We start from the raw sequence: 19,632 nt of genomic DNA, 5'->3' as shown, positions 1-19,632 counted from the left end.
GAGTCAGCCTTTTGAAGGGATTTTTCCATCTGAAAATGAAAAGGGAAATTTTCTTTTTGGCTTTTTATACTTTACTAGGAATTGGCTCTTTTCTATCTCTATTTCCTGGAGGATTTCACTTCCTCTGGAAGGACTGGATTAATGCCCTATCTTGTGGCTGAAGCTAGTGGTTCTCTCAGCCCTCAATTAAAGGGGTGAGTATATTGAGCTTTAGGCCTTTTCTGTGCTTAAAAGTACCATTCCTACTGGCAAAAATGTCACTTTTCTGATTTAGCTTATACCAGCTCTTGAATGGCAGAAGACTTTCTTGCCAGTATAGTTGCATCTAATTGCATAGCCAGTAGCTGGCATAGCCATGTCAGCATAAAGAAATTGCACCAGTAACTGAGAAAGCTAAGATGGCAAAACTTCTAACCATTGATCAAATGGTTCCTGATGTGGAGAAAAAAAAAGCAGAAAAATGCTTTCCTGTCCTTATAAAAACCTAAGCATTGTTATGTATCTTAAGGAAGACTAGAGAGAGAAAACAGTACCTGGTGGAGTGCGGGTTTTGAGTTTATGACTCCAGTTCTAAGTTGGTGGCCAGAATTTAAAGGGTTATATATTGCAATATAGAAATGAGAAATACAGTAAGGACTCAGGCCCAACATTTACTTTTTGGCTTTCAGCTGGGTATGAATCAATAAAAAAAAAGTTTACTTCCCCAGTGCCATCCAGAATTAGGCACTGGTGTGTCAAAGGCACACTGTAAGGATTGCCTTGATTTAGAATTGGACTCTGAAGAGAATCTCTGTTCTTTTTTCAAATGAAAAAATAATGTATTCCCATGAACTCTGTCTGTAACCCAGTTCTAACTAGTGATGAACAAAAAATAACTAATTATCAGCACAATATTTAGAAGCACAACAATCTACTGAGTTAGTGCCATCAAATTAATTTCAGTCCAGTGCCTTGGATCTGGTTTGAACTGAAGTCTCCAATGCAGTGTGAAGTAACATTTGGAGGTACTTAATGCATCGAGTCATTCTTCAGGACTACTTTTTCAGGTTCTTTCCTTCTTGTGCCATCCTTTTATTTTCCTTTTGTTGTTCTTGAAATGTTCATTACTGAACCAGGGCTTTGGCTGGAGATTTTAACTTTGACTGTAAGTGGAAATGTATTGTATTTTAGTATTAGTGTTAAGTTGAAAGATTAGTTTCTTTTAGTGATTCTATGCCTGGCATGATGATTTCTCCATAGAATTAGAATTTCTCTAGTGCCTTTTGTTCTGCCACTGATATAATTTTCCCTATTTATTTATTTATTTATTTATTAAAAAACTGATTGTGTATCCAGTAGGGTTCTGTGAGTAGGGTAGAACCACTCACACTGAGCAAATTGTGGAAACCTTGTGTTAATTCTTTGTGCAACTTACCTGTGCACGTATGCAGTCGTGTGATGATGTAATAAGTAATCACATCTCATCAACAGGAAAGATAAGTCACCTGTGTGAAGGTCTATTGAGGTCTACATATCTACCTGAAAGATTTGTGTAAGCCTTAAGAATTCAATAGGGATTTAAGGGATGTCCAGTTCTTGCCCTAGCTCTCCTCAGAAAAGAGTTGATTTCTATTTCTGTGTATTTTGAATATGCTTCTTGGTGCATTAGTTTATTTTAGCCCTTCTAATCTCAGTCCATCTAGAATTAGAAGATGTTCTATGCTATAGAAACTTACAGCATGATAAACTGCTCTTAAAAACACACTGACATTTACATTCTTTCCCTCCTCCCACATATGCTGCAATTCAAATGGAAGAGAATAAAGTCTTCCCAGGAAAATAGCCTTTTTGGTTTTTTTGTTTAGGATCTGTTTGTTTAAACAGGGTTTTGAAAAAACAGACAGGAAAGGTGCTGATCACTTTAAATTAATCAGGTGAAGATAACCAGCTGCTCTTTAAGAAAATAATTTTCCAATAAAAATAGTGCAAATATTTCTGGCACTGGGAAATGGGAAGCAAAACAGATTACTTAGTGATCAAACAAAACATTTTTGGTGAAGAATTTTCTTAGTGGAAGAGTTGAATTTTTACTGAATCTTTGTGGAACTACATTGCCTTCATAAAACAAAACAGATTTCCCATGATAAATGGTTTTGGACAGAAGCAAGGTGCAAATTTATTTGAAAAATTAGAATAAAACAGATCAAAATAACTTCCAGGGATCTGCACCATTTCTAGCTGCTCTAATGGTGGTTTAGTCAGAAATATTCAGATGCCATTTACAAAGATGAGGAAATTGCAGGTGGAGTGAAAATCTCTTAGGGTTTATAGGTGGCAAATGTACATAACTGCATAATCTGGTTTTGAAGTTTTTTAGGAAAATTTATATATTTACTTGAGTTTGAGCTTGAAAGAGAACTCTAGTGGATCATCAGATGCCATCCCTCCACATCATGCAAGATTGATTTAATTACACAAATGCAGTCCTTGATAGATGAATGTCAAGTATAGATTTTTTTTCCTGCACTCTAATACATGTACTCCCAGTCTATGAATTTTAGCATGCATGAGAGAGATTGTTGGCTTGAAGTATACCATGGTTTATGGTTGTGACTTTTCTCCCACACTTCTAACCTGCTGCTGTAGTCTAGCCCTGGTGTTTCTGAAAAGCAGGGAGTAGACGTATTGGCTTACTCAGCATAGTGGTCCTGGGAGCTTTGGAGACTGAGTTTCATTTCTGTGTACCTTCCAGGAGTTTTAGTGAATTTTGGCAATTCATGTAGCAACTCTTTGTGTCCAGACCCTTTTGTAGAATGAGAAGAGGATCACTGCCCTGGCTGGAAGCAGTACTGCAATACATTAAAGATTTAACAGCATTCAGATACTGAAAGGAGGAAGCCATATAATTACCCAAGATACATCACTGTTATCTGTAATCTGCATCAGAAAAGCAAAAATAGTGATCACCGAAGTATTTTATTCAACTGCATTACATCTGGTTTTAACCCAGAAATCCTGCGCATGTATACCTTGTGTAATTAGATTTAAAATATTTTGTAAAATGACCCATTCCTAAAGTTCTTACTCAGTCAAAATTGCTATTAGCTTCAAAGATAGTTCACTAGAATAAAGCTTGAGTCAAAAGTTCAGGAATTGTTCCAGTAAATAACAAATAACTGAAACCAAACTTGTTTACTCCTCATTCCTGTATTCAGCATGTATCTGGGAAGGAAATAAATCTGCTGTGCACCCCAGGGTAAAGTATATTAATCAACCAGTTATCTTGTTAAGGGAAAGTAAATGACTTGCTGTGCCGACTGAATACATTGCAATGTACAAACTTTGCAGTGCTGTTAGCAATCTGATACTGATTGTCAGCCATCGAGAAGCTCCTAGAGAAGTTAAAATACCAGAGGATTGCAACAGCAGAGTAGCAATACATTCACAAGCCCATATTATTTAATGTGGCCCAAAGCCAGCTGCAAATCTTTATTACTGAGGTGTACCCTTTGGCAAGCATTCTTCCACTGAGGCAAGGGTATTCTGCTCCTCCCTCAGCAGCAAGATATGGACAATCTACAGCATCCTATTCAGTGATGGATTATTATTGTGTGTGATAGTTGCAACAACAACAACAAAACCCAAGAAAAAAAGACATTCCACGGGGACAGACTAGATTTGATCTATTTCAGATCACTTATTTTCATTCTTTTTGGAGTGTGAATGGTGCTATTGTTGAGCAATCACATGCAGAAAGATGCAGCAGTGCTAAGGCTGTTTTGGGGCAGTCACAGGCAGGCAGTTAAAGTCACTGTGGTATTGTTTTTTTTAAAAAAAGATGGCTTAAAATTGGACACATGAGGGTACAACCAGGTGTAGAAAGAACCCTGTTCCTTGTTCTTCACTCTGAGACAGCCAGACACGAGCTGCCGAGTGCACAGGAGCCATGAACCCCGTGTAGGGAGACTCTCTGCCAAGTAGGGTGCATCAATTAGCTAGTTGCTCCACATATTCTAGGCTCAGAGCTCAAGTCTTCCCTGCCTGTCTTAGTAGATATAGCTATAATCTTAAATAGGGGATGGCACACTTGGGCACAGCAGCTGTTTTTACATGAACATTAGGATTCACTCTCTTTCCCCTTCCTTTAGTCCTGTTTCTGTTCTTTGAATTTTAAGAAGCAGGCAGGAGGAGCCGAAACAAAACTCCTCAAAGGATAGCAGAGGGTCAGGTCTAATTACAGTGAGTGTGAAGGAAGCCATACATTAAAACATTCATGATTTCAGAATTGCCGTGTGTGTTTCTCAGATGCACTGTTATTTCTTAATAGGTTCCAAAGTGTAACAGGAGACCACTCTTTCTTCCCTGAGGTACTTGGCATATGCAGGGAAACTCTGCTATCCTGTCAGAAAGATGTATGTAGGTTTTACTGCCTTGTTAGACAGGTATTTGTAGGTTTAAGTGGTGGCTTGACTTTGAGACAGCTGTTCAGAGGTAGCAATTCCAGAACACCAAAGGACTTGAAGCTAAGTGCTCTCATCTTTCAGGGAAATCTAAGGATCTAAGTCAAGCAGGTGATTAAAGAGATGTAGGTGCCTAACTTACAGATAGGTATTTCTAGAAGCAGCTCTGCAGTTTCTCTGACCCTTCAAGGTCATCTGTCAGATCAGTCAGAAGGGAGAGCAGAAGCTGGGTCTGCTGGGAATCCCCATCCCAAGCCTCCACCTGCAGGAACAGCTAATCATTAACAGTGGAGCTGTGATAATTCACCTTTGATTCATCTGATATTTTAAAAATCTAAATGGCTATTGAATAGCTAAAATACATGCCGTTACACTGACATTAAAATACAGAGGTTTTGAGTCAAATAGTCTACATTTGAAGAGACTTTTTTTTGGCTTAGAACCCTGTTTATAGTAATTATTAGCCAGTAAAAGGTTCCTCATTGTTCGCTTTGTAGACTTATTCACTTAGAATATTTAGATTCCTTGTTGATAATATTTGTATCAACCTCTGAATCTTCTCCAGAGCACTTTAAGACAAGCTGCTACTAGAATGTGAAACAAAGGTTTGTTCAGAGCACCCTTCAGTCCAACTGTCAAGCTGCAGGCACTGTAGAAATAGCTGGAATATTTACATCAATCCATGCCGTGTCAAGGGTAATTCTCACCTTCAAGGAACAACTCACTTTTCTTTTGTGTGTATATATGTGCATGTGTGTTCCTGTTTGCACATATAGAAGAACAGGGGAAAATTAACTGATCATCTTCTGCAATGTAAAGTATAAACACTGTAATTAAATGAGCTACTCTGATTAATGATTTTATAAACTCTTGTGTAATGTCAATAGTAAAAAGGGAATCACAGCTGTTACTTCAGCAAGAAGCATCCATGTCATTTTCTTCTGGTAGATTGTTATCCTTGTGTCTCAGAGTTCAGAAGTTGAAAGGAGAGGAGGATACATAACCTGTTTGTTCATTTGAAAAAAACCCGTTTTCCCACACACTTCCTAAAAAAGATACAATAGTAGCAGTACCAAGCAATAATAATAAAAATAATAATAAGTTACAATTGCACTTTAGCTGGAAATGTTTGTATTTTGTTGTTCCTGGAAGATGGTAATAACGCAGCATTCAGCTCTTACTGTTACAAAAAAGAATCAAGGGTGAAGACCTTAGAAGATGCTCCAAGGTGTTTTTTCCTCTCTCATTAAGCTGTTTTGAAAATGCCAGTCAATTTGGTGCAGTCTGCTCTGTGCCAAAGGAAACAGAATTGCTCTTGAGAAGCATTATTATCAACTGGAGGGATAAGTCATAAGACAGATTTAATTTAACTCCTTCTAGAGTGGTGCGAATTTCACCAAAGACACGGGAATGATCCCAGCCTTTCCTTCAAGTTGGTGGCAGTGTTTTAACAAGAAAACCCCAAGTGTCTCATGCAGTATTAGTGTTGCCACATTGTGAAAGGACCTCAGTGCCCTGTTTCAAATCTGAATTAATTTGCCCAATAAAAAACCTCATGTTGGACAGTTAAAGGAGGGTCTGGATGATGATGAGAATACAAGCTGTTCTAGGGAACTGCATGCTTGCAAAGGTGTTTGCTGATGGATGTGGAATAGACAAGAAAGAGCAGGAGCTTTTGAAAAGTGTTTATTGAGTAAGTTTATACTGCATATTTCTCACAGTGCTGGAGGCAACTTTCTGCTATTGTTATAAAATTTGTGAAGGTTACTGTATGCTAATTTTTTCTACTCCTCATAAAACTTGTGATCATAGATGTCCTGAGCCAACAGCTACTCTATTAGGTATACACATACACACAAATAAGTGTGCAGCTTATACAGGTAAAATGACTATGACTAGATATGTACGTCTATGTATGTATTTAATTCAGATTTCAGTGTCCTGTTTAACACTTCTGAAAATGGATCACAACCCCTTAAGGATGCTCTGCTGCTGCATGGCGTCGTAAACAAAATGGCTCTGGAGTTCAGCACAGTGCTGACATTTTGGTTATAATGCCAATAAATAAGAAACCCCCCGTGGCATGTTGACTGACTTGTTTTCCTCACCAAAGCCATGAGGAACTGTAGTCTGCTTGCAGAGTTACTGTGTTGCTTTCTCCACCTTACTAATTAAAATAAGGATTTTTAGCTAGGTTAAATTTTGGGGATTTGCCACCATACACTACATTGCCCACTTTTGCTGTACATCTTTATCTTGTTGGGTATTTTTCTTTAGCTCAATTGCTGGAGACAGGATCTAACATAAATGAAATTTATTCTGAGTCAAAGGGTTTGGGATTTTTTGTGTGTAGATGGTTTTAATAATTTGTGTGATAGAAAGCTTTTGGTGTACAGTAGGATTTTTGCAGGTCTGGTGGAGAAGGCTGTTGGTGTGCTGCTATGCCAGGTGAATTTGTTGAATTATCTACTGGGAAAGACAAGCTGATAAAAATGAGGAAGCTGGGACTTCATGGCCTATTTCTGCTGTGAATACATCTTCATTAAATGTACGGTCATCCATCGTCTCTGGCTCAGAACGATACCCTGGGCTAACTAACAAGATGGGTTATTTGAGGAGCTTCCTAGTGTTATGGAAAGGGAGAAGATAATATAAAATGGAGTCTCATCTTTAGAGCTAATACCAGGTGCATTGGTCTATCCCAGCATTGCTAACTGCCTCCCACTCCTTGTCAAAGCAGTGAAATGCCTTGGTGTCATTTTGGGAATGTGTCTGATGGGGCTGATTGTCCTTCTAGCAGGGAACAATGAGCAAATTGGGCTGGGCTGGTCAGCAGAAATAGCTTCTTTTGAAGTAGGATTGTGCTGGCAAAAGTGATTCTTCTTGCTGTAGATCGAGCAAACTCATGACCACCAAGTCCTGAAGAATCAATAGAAATTTGCCAAACACCTGCCAGTCCTCTGCAGAAGAAAATTATTTTTTCTCAATTTGCTGTAAAGCAAGCAGGCCAGAACTCCAGATTCTGGCTGAGACAGCAGCAAGTTAAATTTAAGGGAAAGCAACAATCCCCCCCACCCCTAATTAATAGGCGAGAGACTTAGGGATGCAGAAACATATTGTCATGGCCAAGCTTAAAGGCAGATCCGTGGGCTCCTCAGAGCTCCCCTGGAAAATAAATCTAAGACGGGAAGGCCTGTTCTAAAAATAACGTGGAGTTTTATTTAGACAATTTTTACAGCAGGTATTCAGAGAGGCACTGAAATTCTCTTTGGAATGCCTAAAATTTGACTGTAACCCTCAATCTGAGTCTCCCAGTGTGCCCTACATACACAAAATAAATGTGCCCTCATCTCTGCACCATCAGCTTGGCTTAGTTTATGCCATAAACCAACGAAGCTGGTTGACATTAGGGGCTCAGACCTACAGTCAAACACCTTCTGAATTCCATGGGAATTTTGCCATGCGAAGGATCACACAAAAAGCTTTGGTACTGGCCTAGACCTGGTCTGAAGACATGTACATTACTCTTACCAGTGAAGGCTTAACAGCATGGAGTTACAGAGAGATCTAATAGATCTTCCTTCACCTCCTCAAGAAGAAGAGTAGTGCCCCTCAGCATGCTTGTGACTTTAAGTTCTTTTAATCTCAAGAATGCGTAATTCTGGCAAGATGTATGTTCTGATTGCAGCCTGGCATGAAGGTGGAGGGGAGTGTGAGGGTAGTCAGTTTGAGACAAGCCAAAGAAACCCATCTTACACATGCTATAATGGATTGACTTATTCCTGCCCAATGAGTGTAGGATTTCAGGTAGCTTTTTCTCCAACATCATCTGCGCAGCCACCAACAGAATGGAGGTTACTGACTTCTACTTTGGACAAAATAGTGTTAACTGACTTCCACTAGGCACCAAACAGATCAGCTTACCCTCTTGTTTTTGAATTACTACTACACCACTGATTGTCATTGCTGACTTATGATTTTCTTGTTAGTGTCAGGATATCTTCTCTCCATCCAGCCCCATTGGGCTCTCAGACATTTTAAGGAATGCACATGCATTTTACTTGTTTCCAAAACAAAAAAAGCAACATAGATCCATCTTCTGGGGGGTATTAATTTATGCACTACAACTGAAAGCTACTCTGAATACAACTCACACATCAGACAACCTTACAGGTCTTTCTACATGTTCTATGCTGTATCTGATAGCTGGCTATTTATAAGGTATCTGCATGTAACACACATTGCACAGCTTGTCTGTCCTTTGAATATAGCTAGAGTTATTGTAGAAGCCAAAATTTTTCTTTATTATTCTGTGCTGATTTTTTTTTTCCTGTGCATTCCTGATTTCTTATGTGTAGAGATAAAAGTACCTGCTGTAAGCAATGCATTTTTGGTGATCACATGTACCCTGTGACTGACTTATATTTACTCTGGTGGTTGCTGTTTTAAAATTAATTTAAATTAACTGTGGGTTTTGGGTTTTTTTTTTGCATCCTGGGGTGAAATATCAGAAATTATACAAATGCCAACCTGTGAATATAAACTTTTGCTGATGAGGAAAGAAGTATCCAGGATTTTCTTTTAACGTTTTGCTGACATATGGTGCTTCTAGCCCAGTGACAAATTAATTGACTAGATGTAAAAGAGACGGACAGTGCTTTGCAAGGAAGGACAGGATATGCATTATAAGACAGCTGGTTCTGCCTCTGTTGGATTATGGAGACAATATACATCGGACAGCTAACGAGTCTCTGTTGCATAAGATAGATTCTCCTTATAATAGAACTGCACGCTTTGTCTCTAAATGGGGTTATTATACACACCATTGCACAATGCTTGAAGAGCTTGGTTGGCCGTTGTAGAGGGTTAGGAGAGAAATAAATTGGAAAACAATTGCACGTAAGACCTTCAATCTATCAACTGCTCCATATTTATCCAAATTACCGTTACACTCTTCCAAAATACAAATCTGTGATACATTCAGGGGTGGAATGTTAATACTGACCGGCCAGATTTTGACAAGGCAGATTTTTCTTTTGCTGTTGTTTTTAACTTGCAGTAAAATCTTCCTTCCTCAGGAAGAAAAAGTGGTAGTGGAAACCACTTGTGGTGACATAACAATTCTCTACTGAGGATGAATTCTCAGTTTAATTTTTGCCACTACGCAAACTTCAGTCTGAGTCTCAGGAGGTTTTGATTTTTCCAGAGATAAACTGTGATCTACTTCATTTATAAGGAACTCTTCCTCAGTAATGTTCAGAGTTTAAGGGCAATGCTTGCAAAAGTAATTTATCATTTTAAGTGCTTCCATTTTTGGGTCCCAACTTGTGATCATTACAGTGCAAGGTTTTCAGAAAATGTTGAGGTCTAAAAACTCTGGACTCCTTATGCTCTTGAAGACTGGACACCTAGAATTTTACATCTTCAAAATATCAAGCCGCTTTTGAAAATCCTGGCTCAACTACTGAGCGAGGCCAAATGTAGCAATTCTAGGTAATGTGATGGCACCGTTTCCCACATTGACAGAAGAATTCTGTGGTAAGAGTTGTAGACATAACTTATAAAACAGACAGCAAAAAGGGGTTTTGTCAAAGCCAGTGTAAATAATCACCTATCCTACCTCCTACTTGGCATTTTTGTCTTCTTCAGTTAAATCCGGTGTCTGCCAGTCTGACTTCCAGTCAAATAACCGTCCTTTTTAATTCCAGCTCTCCAGGTACCAGACAAGGATGGGATCTTGCTAAATAATGTTAAGTAACAACAATCTTAGTCGACAGGGTAGATACTAAAAATATTGTAATGTGCAAAGCTGTGAAGGTGGCTTTGTTCAGTGCTTTATTCCTCAGACTAAAAACAAGTACATCCTCAAAACACAGTGGAAAGCAACCTTTCAGTACAGAAAGTTGTAAGTGGGTCCATGGTGTGGTTTCCATTTGGGCATGGCTATATCCAATTCCCACAAGTATACATACTGTGCCACCATGAAGGAAGAGGAGACACATGACAAAGAGAAATTACGTGGTGGCAATTGTGCTAGTCATAGTTATTGCTGTTTATACTTTCTTTCCTTTTCCAAGTGCCCCTGCAGTTAAACTGAAAGGTTATATATATATGTGTGTGTGTGTGTGTGTGTCTGTGTACATGTGCTTTGCAGGATTTTCTTTGGAAGAAGAAGATATTATTTTGTACAGTCATTCCCTGACATTTCTATAGCCTGCTTGCATCCTGTTGGGTGAAGCTATGATCCTTAATGTAAGGCAACGTGGCTTATAAGAAGAAATATTGCAATAAGCACAGTTACTAGTAATTAATTTCCCACCCCTGGATACTTTTCCAGTGACTGTTTTATGTTCTCTGTGGTAGAGCATGCTCACTGATGACAGTGTTTAAGAGTATTTCATTCGCGGTTCGAAGTAGCTAGATGATTCGCTTAATGAGCTCTCCCACTGCTATCACAACAACTTTAAATACCTTATGGCTAGTGAGGAAAGACTGACACACAGGCAGATTTGTTTCTGCAAATATCTTCCTGATTGAGTTGCATTTTTCAGTGAGGTTGATTTCATCACAGGTTGTGCTGCTGCTATATTAGTTTTATAAGAGCTCTTCCTCTTGTCTTTTTCTTAGGAAAAGGAGAAACTGTATGTGGAATTGAAGCATGTCTTGGCCCGGCAGCCTGGGCCTGAAGCCGCAGAACAGTTGCAGCTCTACCGGCACACTCTCCGAGAGAAGACTAAACAGCTGAAAGTAAGAGATGCCCTTTATCTCTGGCTGAGATCTCTGCCAGGGTTGCAGAATGACTTCACCAGTAATCCTGGGAAGTGAGGCTTCAGGAAGATTTTTGATTATCAGTGTGCATTCCTTAGTTTATTAGATCAGGAAAATATGATTAATACTGCATCTCCCCAAGGGAGAACCAACAGCAGTAGAAGAGCTTTTTTTTCATATTATGCTAGTTTGTTTCATTAAAATAGAGGAAAAGTCTTATTAGAATACGAGTGTGCAGCACAATGCTGTAAATGCTTTTTGTGCCTGGGCATTCTGGGACACTGTCAGTTTTCCCTTAAACTTGTTCTCCTTCCATTTTCTTGTACCGTTAAGATTTTTAATAAGCAAATCAAAGCCATTTCATTTTCTTTTTAACAAACTAGTGGGAATATATTGAGAATCCAGTCTTAAATTCTTGTTATTTCTCTTGCAATACATACATGTATTAGACTTGCAACTTTTATAGGGATGACAGGAATAACCTGTCCTCAACTCTCATCAGTAGAAGGGAGGATTTCCTGGTTCTGAAGGAATCCTGTGGGAAACTTTGAAAGCATGATATTAAAAAGTGATTCTTTGATAGAATAAACTGATCTTCCCTTGTTTTTGCCTGCATGAAAGATCAGTCTCCCCAGGAGTTCATCTACTTCTATATCTCCTCTCTCTGTTGAAGTCATCATCTCCTGTTCACTGCATCATAATCACGTCTGTACTAACCATGAGGAAAAAAAACGCAGGAGCAGATGGGCCCTTAGGAAACAAAGAGGCTGTTATGCAAATCTTAGCTTTCCACGGAGAAGAAAAACAACGTAGAAAATGTAAAATAGAAGCCAAAGTTTAGCTAAACTGAATGTGATTTGAAGTTTTCCATACGGTTCCCTTTTGTCCTTAATGCAGTCAATTGCTACTGTGTATTTCAGGCACAGTGTGCTGTAGTGCACTGGCTTGCATGCCATTTTGTGGTGCCAGGTCAAGCTATTCTCCTTCTTAAAGAAGAAAAACATACTATGTATGCTCCTACTTTTTTTAAAGTTTACTGATTCACATGAAAGCAGCATTGTATTCATAATTATGCTGCCTGGTACTACTTTGCCTGTGTGGATTTAATTACTTCATGTAACAAAGTGGATCCCTGTGAATAAACCCCATTACTATTAAATAAATCCCTGTTTTATTATTTTTTTAAGACCTTCATTTTGGGTTTTCACCCAGATTTGTGTCCCAGAACATTTAGAGCTAATGTATGTATTAATACCATTCCCATAATGCTTGGGGCATAATTTACATGTTTTGTTGTCGTTAAATGGCATAGCCTTAATTTTGTAAATTGTTCTTAGGTGAGAAGAGGTGATCAAATGAAACATCATGATGGAAAATGAGATGTGGTGGAAAATGGTGATGTCTTATATCATCAAATGTGAAAGGAAAAAGTGCCTGTAAAAGTACTAAGTCCTAACTTATGTGTAAGTGAAACTAACATCTCCTGTTTCTGCTTTTTGCCTTTTGTTTGTTAGGTTTTGTCCTCAGAATTGAATATGTATGAATCACAGAGCCAAGAATATAAATATGAAATTGAAAGACTTGCCAACGAGCTTCTGAATGTGAAAAAGAAATATCTGGCTCAGAAACGCAAGGAACAACAGGCCAAGTATGGGAAAGTAATGGTTTTGTCTACACAACTTTCTGTATAAACCAGGTTTTTTTTTTAGACCCTGCTTTAGCCTTTTGATCAGAACATGGCCAAATTTGACTGAGGTGATGTAATATTGTTGCCTAATTTTCCTGAATGTTATCCTTCGTATTACTTTAGTCTGGTCTAGATTTACCATGATCTATGGCCAGGACAAGAACATCCAGCAGAGATGTTGCTGACATGTTCTGCAGTCCAGTTAAATTATTCACAACAATGAGATGGTGCCCAGAGGACACAGATTAGTGTCTGGTCTCTCACGCTGAGTGAGAGATCCTCAAGTATTATAAGGACCTCAATGCATTTTGCAAGTTATAATGAAACAGCATCTTATATGGGGGACAATCTTTCTTCAGGTGGCAAGTACATAATCCTGGTGTAAGAACAATATTGTTGTTGTTTCCAAAATGTGGTAGTTGTGACTGATGACTATGCCCTTCTGGCAGCAGATATCATTGCCGATGGTTGCAGAGAAGAGCAATCCCCATCTGCTTCTTGTTCCCTTCCTACATCCAGATGGAGTAAAGTGAACAATGCTCAGAGTATGGCTTTGTCAGATGTCTTACCCTTTTGACAGTACAGCCTAAGAACTTTCCTGTAGGTAGTTGTTGTCTCTCCTTAATCAATAGCAGTTTGATGACACCTCTCTTCTACTCTCAGTCCACAATGGAGCATTCAGCTGCTCCTTTTGATTGAAAGAAAATGACTAGGATCTTAGTTGCCCAATTTCTGCCCCATTAAAGTGACCTAATTTGCAGAGGCTGAGAGATGAAACTATTCTGATAATGAGTCTCCAAGCTGGGACACCAAAACTATTAGTCACTTCTGAAAATGGAGTTGACTTTCCTTTTAAAGAGCAGTTTCTTAGATTTCTGCAGTCAGATGACATGATCTGTTACCAAGTTTTTCTGTGTATGCCTTTTGTCTTTCCTCCCCTTTCCATCCTCACCCAGTCCCTTCCTCATACACCAAAGCCAACAGTTCTCTATGTTGCTGAATATAATTCAAAGCTGCCTGTATCTATTTCTTCCTTAATCATATTTCAGCCAGCAAACATTTTTGATGACTAAATTAGCAAAATAGTCAGTGATAAATAGTGACTTTTGTCCATCTGCAAATCGCATAATGTTACCTTAATGTTTGGAATTAGCAACAATTGTGCAGTGCTAATGGCCTTCCTGGAGCTTTAGGATCAATATGTGAGGCTACCATAATGCCTGATAATCCATTTCCAGCAGCTAAGTATCCTCTTCACAATAGTTTTAATGTTTCCATTTTGGACCCTGGCATCATGCTTCTTTCTGTTCATCAGATGAGAAGAAATTCACTCATGTTTTGTTGTTATATCATACCTAGAATTATTTCCTGTCATAACTATTGAAAAAACCTGACTTGTTAGGGGCATAACTGCTTTAAAGTAAACAAAAAATATTTGTGCGAGGTGACAGTGACTGAACTTGTGTCTGTTAATCATACAAAGTGAATGGAATTTTGTGTTGCAGGTCCATTAGTGCTGGACTCATTACACTGTTTATAGGTTCAGGGTAGGTATATGCCATTAGTGCAGCTTGTCAGGTTGTTGTTCTTGTGGGCAGGCATGGCTGTAGTCCGATGAGCATGGTGTCTTTGTGACATCTGTGTTTTGGAAGTACATTCAGATGCTGTCAGTGGTGCTTCTGCAGGATGATAGCATCTCATTGCTCCCACCTCAGGCTCCGAAGCTACGAGCGCTGTGCTGTCAGCCCTGACTTGCACTTCTCTTGTCTTTGTGGCAGCTGGGAGGTGGCCAGGTGCTGGGCTTTGCTCGCTTCTGTCCCTCATTGTTTTGTTCCCCAGTCAAACCTGTTGGACTACATCCTGCTTTGAAGGATATGCACACCCCAAGTTGTAACTGGGCATATCAGTCCTGGATAAATGCAGCTTCTGTAATCTCTAGACTACACTTTGTGTTGCCCAGCAGCAGTGCAGAGGAAACAACCTTGTGCAGCCTTCCTTCTCCAAACTGCCAATTGTGCATGACATGTCTTTTGCTTTCTGCAATAGAACGAGCCTGTTGTGCAGCCAGATCCTTCCCCAAGGAGTCCTTCACCCCTGACATACAGCCATTCCACATCGTTCCTGCCTCCGACTGTGCTGGACAGGCACTGCCTGGTGTGTAGATGCTAGCCAAAGAGCCAGGGCCATTTGATTCATACAATCTCAGGTTGCTTTAAATCCCAGCTGACACGAAACCACTGACTTGATCTCTATCATGCTGGCTAATGTTAACATCATGTCTGAAATAAATATGGCTGGTTTTGCTAGTAAAAAGAGGATCCTGTCAGGACAATGGCATTAATAGCATTATTGACTACCTTGGAGTGAAAGAGAATTAATACTCTCAGATAACCTCACACAAAGGTATCATCTAAAGCTTTTATTGATTTGCACAAGACAGTTCTGGTTTGTGATTTAAAGTCTTGATACTGAACTAATGCAGCTTTCCATGGGATGCTGAAGGAATATAATGAGTGACAACAGGAATTTAGCTTTGTTTTGTGTTCAAGCTGAAAATCCAATGTTTAAGATTTTGGTTGTGAATTTGAAATCCTCTTTTTCTGCACTCTGATTCTGAATGCTGTCTTTCCCAGATGTCTTAGGCTTTCTTTTCTCACTCTTCCCATTCTCTCTTTCTGCTTCTTGCACCCTTTCTGCTTCAGCACTTTTCCTGGTAGCTTCTAGCACCACGGTTCCAGTTTGTTCTTGATAAGGATTGGTGAGAAAATAGGAAGCTTAAATCCACACCAGAGACCTGATCCTGCAGTCCTATATATGTAAATAACTGCACTGAGGGATGCCAGTAGTAACTGGGAGCTTTTGCATGTGGCTGCTTGCACATTAATTCTGCATAATATATTACAGTATTCGGCTGCATAGAATTTTCCATACTGATGAGCACATCTGTTGGCTGTCTCCATGGGAGCATGCAGATAGAATGAGCGTGGACTCTGGCTCATTTTCTCTCCCCAGAGTTGGAAGCCCAATAGTGACATAGGATGAGCCATCTAAATATAGCATGTTAGTTTTTAGTGCTGTCAGCTGGCACATCCATTAGTGCTACATTGATAAAATTAAAACCAGTTACAAATGGTTCTCATGGTTAATTTCATCTGTGCCATCTTTTGCCTATTCTCCCACCTCCATATGGGTTAAATTTTGAAAAGGAAGCATAACTAGTCATCCTGCAGGGTTTCTCTGAACTTCCTCCTCTCCGGACACAGTTATTTAGGGACAAAGAGAAAAGTATTAGTTCCAGGAAGTGTTTCCTTTTCCTTACTGGGAACTGAGACAGGGTACTAATGTGACAAGGCTAGATTTTCAAAAGCGTGGTTGCTCTCACATTTGTGTCTCAGTCTCAGTGACTGTAAAATAAAAGTAATGGCACTGACCTTCTTTGTAAAGCCCTGAGACCTCTGCTGTTATGATAAACAGTACTTCATAACGCTCCACTTAGTTAACTTTAAATATCTCAGGACCTTTCTCTGAAACCTCCAGGTATATCACAGTGAGTTTGAAATACTGCCCTTTGTATTTGTTCTGCTGTGCTTACCTCTCCAACCTCATAAGAGTGGAACCAGCTAACCCTTGTTCCCTCCTTTTAAGGCCATCACGTTCAAGCCCTCTTGGATCCTCAGGTGGAGCAACTTCCTGGGGGTATCAGTGCACCTCCACCACACTGTTAGTTTTCTGCAAGTGTCACAGGGAGGGTAATTATCACTAGAACTTTGTTAAAATGTGAAGACAGATAACACTATTTATTCATTAAAATTCAACAAAGAAAAAACATCTCCTCGTTGCGCCTTTGATGAATGTAGCTGTTTGTTTGAAAACAGGCATATACTTGCTAGAATGGGATGGTGATTAGAAATCTGAAGTCATGGAGCTCGTGTACAAACTTGCTCTAATGAGGTGCTCTGACCATTTTGGGGAATAATGCAAAAAGAGCTCATTTATTTCCAATTTTTAATAATTCCAAAAACCATCAGTAGGCTTGTAATTAGATCCAAACAGACACCTAGTCTTGGCGGTTTAGCCTAACTGGCTTTAATCAACAATTTTTTAATGATCTCTTGATATGTGGTTGCATCAAAGAAACTTTGGAGGACACAGATTTCCTTAGTTTGTAAACATCACTGGACTGCAAAATGAAATATGTATTTTCCTTTTCTTTGTTTCTATTTAAAGGGAGAAGGAGAGATTCTTGACTGACATGGAGCCTGAGTTTCCACGCCACAGATCTGATGCTCCTCGCTTCACCGGAGGGGGCTTTGCTCTCAGCAGACCCCTTCCCAAAGTTACGGCTTAGGAATGGACTCATCACATTCCCATTCCCAGTTTCTTGCTAAACCCTATTTGTGCTGTGTTGTTTGAGAAACTGTAATTTTAAAAGACATTCAGAATCAACTTTCTGTCTGAAATCACTGTATTGCCTTCAGGAAAAGCCATTTTATAGTAGAATTAATGTAGTTTTGGTTTACAAACTGTGGGCCAAATCTGTCCAGATGATGCCAGCAGAAGCCTGCACTGGTGTAACTGAATAGTGGAGACCATGCAGATATTTATTCTTCAATACTGTGTCTCTATTTAGCACTGTAATACCACAAAATGCCTTAATATGTAGTTATTTCCCCTTTATCTACCTCTGTTGTAAGCACTCCATTTATCTTCTGACTCAAAGCACCTGAAAGAAATGAGAAAACAGAAAAGAAGAAAAATTGATAGGCTGATGTTTCAAGCCCTACTGAGCAAATGCAAAATTAACAAGTCTTTACTTAGATGTACACATGTAGCCGTTCTTTGTGCAGGTAGTATATAATAGGGTTTATGCAGTATTTGCTACAGTTGTTAGTAAGATCAAGGAAGTTTGTGGCCACAGTGTACATTATTAAGAATGTGATTCTGTTTACTCCAGTAGACACAAAGTGACATAATTATGTCTGTTCAACTGGGGAGACTGTGCACACTGACTGGGACATGCTGTTCTCCCACATAAATCCTTCCAAGCGATTCAAACTTGGACTCAAGACATGGCAAACTTTACTCTTTACTTTCTAGACACTTGGGCATTTTTGAAACTTTCAGAAATTGTTTTTGTAATACAGCAGGAGCCCTCCAACCTTTTCAGCCAAAAGAGATTTAATTACCATTCATTAACAAGTGAAATAACAAAGTCGCGGCATGAGGTGCTGAAGTATAGAAAACTTTCAAGCTGTAAAATAAAATGTTGTGAAACTGATTTGTACATGGAAGCTTTTTCCCAGCCTGGGGGATAAAAATACTTGTCCAAAGAGATATGCTGATAAATATTTCACATGCACAAAAAAACCCTTTGCAAAGATTTTGTTCTTTCCTTTGGTGGAATACATAATTAAATATTAAAGCTACTGTGGGAAACTTTTAATGGAAGTGTTTAATTCAAAGGAATCAAGTTAAATACGACAGGGATCTACTTTGCTTTTACATTGGGGACCAGAACACTTAGTCATCAGATCCATTGTATTTTTCTTTTGTTCCCAAAATAGCTCTTATTGCTTTTTCACTGTCAAGTGCATTATGCTAAAGTTATCATTTTAGGGCAGTCATGCTGTCTGAATCATGTCTTTTGTGTACCTGACATGTCCTTATAATTAGAATAATTGAGAATAACTGACATGGGCACTTGAGTTTGATGGGATCCGAAGTAGGTTTTACTGACGCTTTTAAAAGTTGGTATTTGTTAAGGTCCTGAGTATCCAGCCTGGAGCTGGACTCTGCTATGCTTACTGATACTGGGAAGTAATTTGTACTGAAATAAATCATCAAAGTCACATTTATTAATTCACATGTATGAGGGAGGCACAGTTAGACTCCCAGAATACCATCGCACTGTAGAGAAGCAACTTATTTATTACACTCTGAACTGTATAGCGTACCCCCTAACTTATCCAGAGGTAATCCACGTCTGTGTACATCTTTCCCTCTGTTTGTTATCAGGGTTTAGGAGACAAGGTGTTACAGTGGTCAGAGCAAAGGAAGGGGAGCCAAGCAGATGGAATCTGTTCCCTAGTTGCGTATATTTTTATGAACACACTAATAAAACAGATTTGTTTCCATCTTTAGATGTACTTAATAGTAGCTTGCGTTGCACAGATTGGACTATTTTTTAGGGTAAGAAGCTCCATCCCTAAATGATTCTTGACCTGAGTTTTCCAGTCTCTAAAATGGGTGGGATAGTATTTGTCTAATGACTTGCAAAGGTGAATTCACTTATGTCTAAAAATGATTAGACTTCTAGATTAAAAAAACATAGAGGAGTGCAAAAAATTGTGATTTTCTCATACAACATGTTCTTCCAGTCTGATGGGCTGGGAAGTGAATACAGTAAATTCCGCCTACGAAGCACAGGAGCTTTTACTCTGTTCATCCACAATTTCAGGCATCCAGATGTGAATATGTTGGCTACTATCTCCAGTTTTATTGCATTATTTACTTACTCCCAGGGAAACTAAATTCACAGGTTAATTTGGAAAAGAAGAAAAAAAAAGGGCAAGAAAATATAGTCATCAAATTATTGCCAGTAACTTTCAGCATAATCAGGAATAGAATAACTGCAGCCAGCTTAATTTATAGTGCCAGAGAGTCAAAACCATTTCTGAGTTCATATAATAGAATGGATTAAAGCACACCAAATCCCTTTCCCTCCAGTCTATAAAAGTC

General features: G+C 39.0%; 1 protein-coding gene across 1 annotated transcript in view; it reads left to right on the top strand.

The window, feature by feature from the left end:
• Window positions 1-17,242, top strand: part of CFAP58 (cilia and flagella associated protein 58) — a 68,298-nt gene extending 51,056 nt beyond the window's left edge. Inside the window, exons 16-18 of the mRNA XM_075717908.1 lie at window positions 11,067-11,186; window positions 12,722-12,855; window positions 17,122-17,242. Of these exons, the coding sequence (XP_075574023.1) occupies window positions 11,067-11,186; window positions 12,722-12,855; window positions 17,122-17,242 (375 nt within the window). The remainder of the gene's footprint in view (window positions 1-11,066; window positions 11,187-12,721; window positions 12,856-17,121) is intronic.
• Window positions 17,243-19,632: the final 2,390 nt, after the last annotated feature.

This window comes from Pelecanus crispus, chromosome 10, assembly GCF_030463565.1.
Source record: "Pelecanus crispus isolate bPelCri1 chromosome 10, bPelCri1.pri, whole genome shotgun sequence".
Classification (NCBI taxonomy): domain Eukaryota; kingdom Metazoa; phylum Chordata; class Aves; order Pelecaniformes; family Pelecanidae; genus Pelecanus; species Pelecanus crispus.
The sequence above is the reverse complement of the archived record's forward strand: the minus strand, read 5'-3'. Positions and strand labels throughout refer to the sequence as shown.